This window comes from Alligator sinensis, unplaced genomic scaffold (assembly GCF_000455745.1).
Source record: "Alligator sinensis unplaced genomic scaffold, ASM45574v1 scaffold1130_1, whole genome shotgun sequence".
Lineage (NCBI taxonomy): Eukaryota > Metazoa > Chordata > Crocodylia > Alligatoridae > Alligator > Alligator sinensis.
Genome location: NW_005842358.1, coordinates 1,110,858 through 1,116,857, shown reverse-complemented (window position 1 = coordinate 1,116,857; position 6,000 = coordinate 1,110,858). Strand labels below are relative to the sequence as shown.

General features: G+C 38.3%; 1 protein-coding gene across 5 annotated transcripts in view; it reads right to left on the bottom strand.

The window, feature by feature from the left end:
- Nucleotides 1-1,618: 1,618 nt before the first annotated feature.
- Nucleotides 1,619-6,000, bottom strand: part of UBE2E3 (ubiquitin conjugating enzyme E2 E3) — an 88,614-nt gene continuing 84,232 nt past the window's right edge. For all 5 annotated transcript variants that reach the window (XM_006029118.3, XM_006029117.3, XM_014522482.2 and 2 more), the window contains one exon: nucleotides 1,619-4,296. In XM_006029118.3, the coding sequence (XP_006029180.1) occupies nucleotides 4,199-4,296 (98 nt within the window). In that variant the 3' untranslated portion in view covers nucleotides 1,619-4,198. The remainder of the gene's footprint in view (nucleotides 4,297-6,000) is intronic.

The window sequence follows — 6,000 nt, the reverse complement described above, 5'->3', positions numbered from 1 at the left end:
CAGCTTCTGGCTTGAGCCACTGCAAGCACGTGGCTACATTTCCTGACTCAAAAGTGAATGTCTGTTCATTTGCCTATTGGTTCAATCTTTGCAGCTTAGACTAACCTGCAAATACTGAATCAGTTCAGCCTCAGGCTTTTTGACTATCTGTACTTAGCCTAGAGGGAGACAAAGCCAACACTGATGAAAACAGATGGCAGCTGCTTTCATATGTGTTTTTCAGAAGCAGGATGATAACATGTTCCATGGGTCCACCGCTTCTGTGCAATGAGACCTGCACAGCATACCTTGCTATTATCCCTTAACTTCTCAAACAGTTAACAGTGCATAAAACTTGTTTCTGGGTTTACTTACAGTTTTTGGGGAGCTTGGTTCAATTTTTGACTGATGACTGTTTCTGCATGCTGTAACCAACTGTCTGGAGTGAGTTAAACCACAGTGAATCTTGTAATTTTGACTTAGAAGCATAATTTAAGAAGGTATTAGGTCCAAAAGTGATACTGAGCTCTTCCTTTCCCAAAATTGCTGTGCCAAGTTTATAGAAAAGTACTACTAACATTCTAGAAACCTTCACTAACACTACGCCCCCATTTTCAGTACAGTCAGTCTGTTTCCTATAAGTGGGGCTAGTGAGTGAGGGGGTTTGTGTTTATGTTGCTGTGTAGATCATTTGACATACAATATGTTTAGTCAAATTACAAATCTGATAAATGGAAAGGATGACAATGAGATCAGTGCACCAGTATAAGGTGATTGGAAAGTAAAGACAAAATCTGGCCTTAAGGGTTGTTATAGAATAAGCATAGGACACCCCCTTTGGTCACATACATGAGCTACACATTTTCTAGTCACAAGGGAAGGGGAGAGAGCAGCTTCTACAGGCTTTGCAAGCTGCTCTCCTCCACAGACAGGTGGGGAAAGGGCCAAGTCTGCAATACAGCCTCTGTACAACACAGCTGAGCCAGTGCAGAGCAAGAACTAATCTGTACCAGCTAAAGGGCTGGCACAGATTCCTATTTCCCTAGAGGAGGGGAGGGACCAGATTGTGGCTCTGAGCCTATTCAATTCCTCAGGCTGTACAGCTATGGACTGCTTATTACTCAGGGCAGATTGCATTCTTACCATCTAGCCCCAAGTGATCCCCACCTTTTCCAGCTTTTTCAGCATTTGTGACAAAGACATGACATTGTGGCCAATTGTGTGTGAAAACATCTCTCTTCAGCTAGCCCATGTTTTACCATAGAGAGAGATAATTCAGGAGCCTCTGTAAACACAGAAAATAAGAATGCTTTAGTACATTGGTATCTTTAGTTCCTTTAAATAATCTATCCATCCCATTTCATTTAATATGGGAAATTAAGTATTACTTTAGTAAGTGGGAATCAGCATAACTTACAGCTGTAGAATTGAGCTAAATTATTTTGCTGCAATGTGTAAGGATAATTTTACCAGGCCTCTCCCATTTCTGTCCTTTCCCACCCATGCTAAGAGAAGTGACACAGATCTGGCAGTGCTAGCTGCTTGTATGAGGATTCCCTGCGAGGCGGTATCCTTGACTCTCCCAATATCACAGTTTTCCAGGTGGTGCAAATGAGCTGGAATAAGAATGTAGGTTAAACCCATTTATTGTGTTTTAGCCTCACAAATCACATAGACTTTTGAAAACAAAGTAAGATAGGTCCAAAGACTGAGGAACAGGTGGAGGGGGCTGTAACATGTTCTGCAAGTGTTTTATCAAAATGTCATTTCTGTTGATGTTTTCTGATGAGAGTTGAGCACCTCTGGCAGCTTGTGGTCAGAAAATACAGCTTTTCTTTGGTCTTAGTACTTCAACTTGGAGACAGGAAGTGCTGGGAGCAGTGAGGACTTGAGGAGGTTTCTCCCAACCCCCATAGAAACAGACACACATTCTCATTTAACAACTAATTGATTTATTTAACAATACAAATTTCTTTCTACTGCTTGGTTTAGCAGAGAAAAGTTGAGAAACAAAATTAGCTTTTTTTTTTAAGTTTAAATGTTTACACAAAACAACCTTTACTTCAGTAAATATAAAATTTACACACAAAAACTACATTAAAAAGAACAGTCGTGACAAACCAACAAAAGGATGGGAATTCAGAGTAAAGGATCAAATGTCCAGAAAAGCTAGAATGGGGTAATGTTAAGAAGGCATCCCACTTGTACGCCTAGATATTTCAAGTGATGTGTGATAAGAAAACCAAGTACATTAAAATAAGGATTAAAACTTTATACCATATATTTTGTGATAAAATATCTGAAAATTCTGTAGGTCACATATTTAATATGTGAAATATATATTTTGTCCCTTATTGGAAAGTCACTGGAGTGGCATGCATGCAACGCGTGTATGCCTTTGCCTACATACAGTAAATCAGCAAGGTCTTTGGATTCTCTTCCCAGATTTTAGCTGTCCAGTGCATATAGTTCTTAGTTTCTTAGATGCTGTTTCTTTGTGACGGTACATTATTTCTCACTATGTACCATTATATAGTGAGAAACTGAGGTTGCCTTCTGTAGAGGTTCCCAGCTCTTTGTTTGCTACCACACTACAATTTCCACAATACCTGTTGGCTCCTCTCATTTCTCATTTGCACTTCACAGCCTGTACTCCAAGCCCATCTTGCATTTACCAAAAGAGACTGACTTTTAATTAGAGATACAGGGATATATAGCTCTCTGAGCTACCTTAAGGACACTGTAGCAATAGTCAGACAAAGGTAGATGACATGTGCTAAGGACCACATGACCCAAGAACAGGGATTTATCCAGTGATAATTAACTTCAAATTCCTCCACTGCTTAGATATTAACACTTGAAATTCAGCTTCCTATTTATTTGATGACAGAACATCTTAATAGAAATGCTCCAAAAACACAAGGTAACCTGGAAGATTAACTTTAAAAATTAGACCCACATCTTTGTTAGTTAATTTTAAAGGGATCAACAGACACTTTAGTTATATTCTGCAAAGGTGACCTGTGACCTACAAATGCCCAAGATATAAAATAATTAGTGACTACTTTAAAAACTGTGTAGCATATAAACTTGTACTTTTGTTACAGATAGCTGTTACAAGATTTCTGGGAGGAAGTCTAAAAGGGTAGAGTCTTCTGAAAAGCAGTTTCACTTACAAAAGTTTCCCCCCCCCCAAAAGATGTTTCATCTTTTTAAAATCTCCTAATCCCTGATTAAATTTATTCTGCTTCTTTTCAGATAGATGATAAAACATCCAATCATACTTTGGAAGACTATTTTCCATGGACAACTACAGTTCTCTGGATTAGCAAGTCATATACTTGTGATTTATACTCAGAAGCAAAGCATCAAGATATTTGGATCCTGATCTGGCTCCAGCTGAAAAGGTGAATGGTAAAACGCTGATTAATGGGAGCAGGATTGGGCCTGTAGCACCTATCTACAATAATGTTAAAATTAACATTTTTGGTAAGATATCCAATTTAATATTTTATTTTTAAACAATTCAAATGTGTACATTATTTAATAGCAAGCCTTTGCTTTTGTGCATCAATTTGCCAGAAGATCCACTGGGATCTGTGATATAACAACCCTGCATTATTATTATATTTAAACTCATTCAAATATTATTTTAAAATAGGAAAACAAAGAAACTACTCCTTGGGGAACATGTTTATTGTGTGTGAGATGATACACAGGGTGCTCTCTGAGCTACAAAGGGAAAAAAGGAAACCCTTTCATTACAAACTGACAAAGGTAAAAGTTAAAACAGTTTTCACAACAGCATGTACCACATATTGGAAATAGATCTGGGTTTAATACAAATGACATAATTCCTAGTAATCTACAGCTACCTTTATAACTTCATACAGATAATGAATTAGGCTAAAATGCACTATAATATTTGGTTGACTTCAGGAACAGTATCCTTAGTACATCACAAAATACATTTTGATATCCCAAAGAAGCAAGACTTGCAAGTAGGCATTTTAAACATAACTAATCTACAGCTACAAAGTTCTACTCTTGATAGCATTTACCTTTTTGGGGGCAGTATCCCAGTCTTCAAAAGGATAAAAGCAGAGTAGAATCAGTATAACATATACACAGAAGTCCGTATTGTAAAGGCTATAAAGATTTGTTGCACACTGTAAAGTTGCCTCCTGCACCTTCACACTGCACAAGTAGTTTATGTCATTTATGTTGCATATCTCTTGGTCCACTGTCTGGCTATCCTGTCATGTTCTGCTCTGTTGGTCAGATACTGAGTGGCTATGCTTCCGACCAGAGGATCAGCTGTAATAATGTGAAGGGAAGGGAAAAAAAGCAAAAGAAGCTACGTTAGCAATCATTCTACTAAAGAAAAGGGGGAACCATTTTAAAAACTGAATTGCTTCCCAATGGGCACATCTACATGTTCATTAATGTGTCATAATTACAGAGCATTAAGTTTAGTACGTGTAATAACAGGTACTAAATTAATGTGCTGTAATCGGCACTACTGAGCATTATTAACGCTGATGAACAGTTTCTGTGACGCTTAATGTTCACTGGACTAAAGCTACTGCACATTAGCATGGTTTTTGCCAGCCATGCTAACATGCACTAGAATTAGTCCAATGCACATTATGGGTCTTATGTAAATGCACCCACTGTGTACAGTCTTGGTAGGCCGTACTCTGTAGCATGATTTTAACAAATGAGACACTTCCTACAAGAAGTGCACAAAGCTGAATGAACAGGAAGGATTTTAATATTTTGATTATCTGCATATTTCAACATTTAGTTTATTTAAAAAATGAAAAGACATCTGTGTTAAAATATTACAGCTTTTCTCTTTACCTGAAACTATAGCCAAGTCAGCTACAGGCTGGGTAGTGAACAGATTTATCTCTAGAACCGTTTGCTTTTATGAAATGTGTTTAATACATTCACACTTCCAACTTTTTAAAACTTTAGAAAAATCTTTCATTTTTGCAAACTTAGCAATTAACAGATTAACACACAGCCAGCCCATTTGGGGTGCCGAGAATACTGAAGGGGGCGGTGGGGGGAACGAGGCGACTCCCTCATGAATCATGAAAAGAAGAGCTGTTTGCATCCAAGCTTGTTACAGTCAGCTACATTTTTGTGTCATGTATTCATATGACTCCTCCCCACATCCTGCCCCATAAAAAACTATTCTCTGCAAAATACTTCTTTCATGTTCCCTCTTGGTTCCTATGCCCCCCAGGTCTGCTCTGAACAAGGATGCTCCAGATCAGGTTTATAACTCTAGTGACCACAATCAAACATTTCTCTTGCTGAGAAATGTCACTTGTTCTCTTGGGATTCCCAGAAACATGAAAAAAGGATCTCTGTGAAAATGGCAAAAATCTTCCAAACCAGTGCACACTGTGCATTTACATATTTAAATATTTAAACTGTATATTCTCTTCATTTTTCTCTTGTTGGTTCTCTCATCAGGCACAAGACACTTCATTTCATTTATCACACTCACTGCTTAAAACTGAACTTTCCCCAGCTGAACTGTGCCCTTCTGCAAATTAAGTTTGGACACCACACACTAAATCTGGTTGATACGTTTTATAGAGGGTAGCACTGTATCCTGGACTATAATATTTGCTCATCAACACAGATGAACATAAACCTTTACAGTGCAACTGCACTTCCCAACTACATTTTATATGGGATGATCTCATGAACTGAATACACTTTCTGGCTGCAGCCCCAATGATACAGAGGTTCTGATCCAACCTAGCCAAGAAGTGAAAGCAGACATCTTCAAAGAGGTGGATCAACAGCAGCAACTGAATAGGCTGTGCAAATCTGCTATTTTAGGAGTAGGATTGGCTAAGCTGGTAGGAAATGGAGTGGCAAATTGGTCACGGAGGCTACTAATACAGCCTTTTTCTTTATGTATGGTGAAGAGGAGTGTGGTCATGAAAGAAAGCTGCTGGCAGGTAGCAGAAATCAAGCAGAACATGCTCAAGGAGGGTG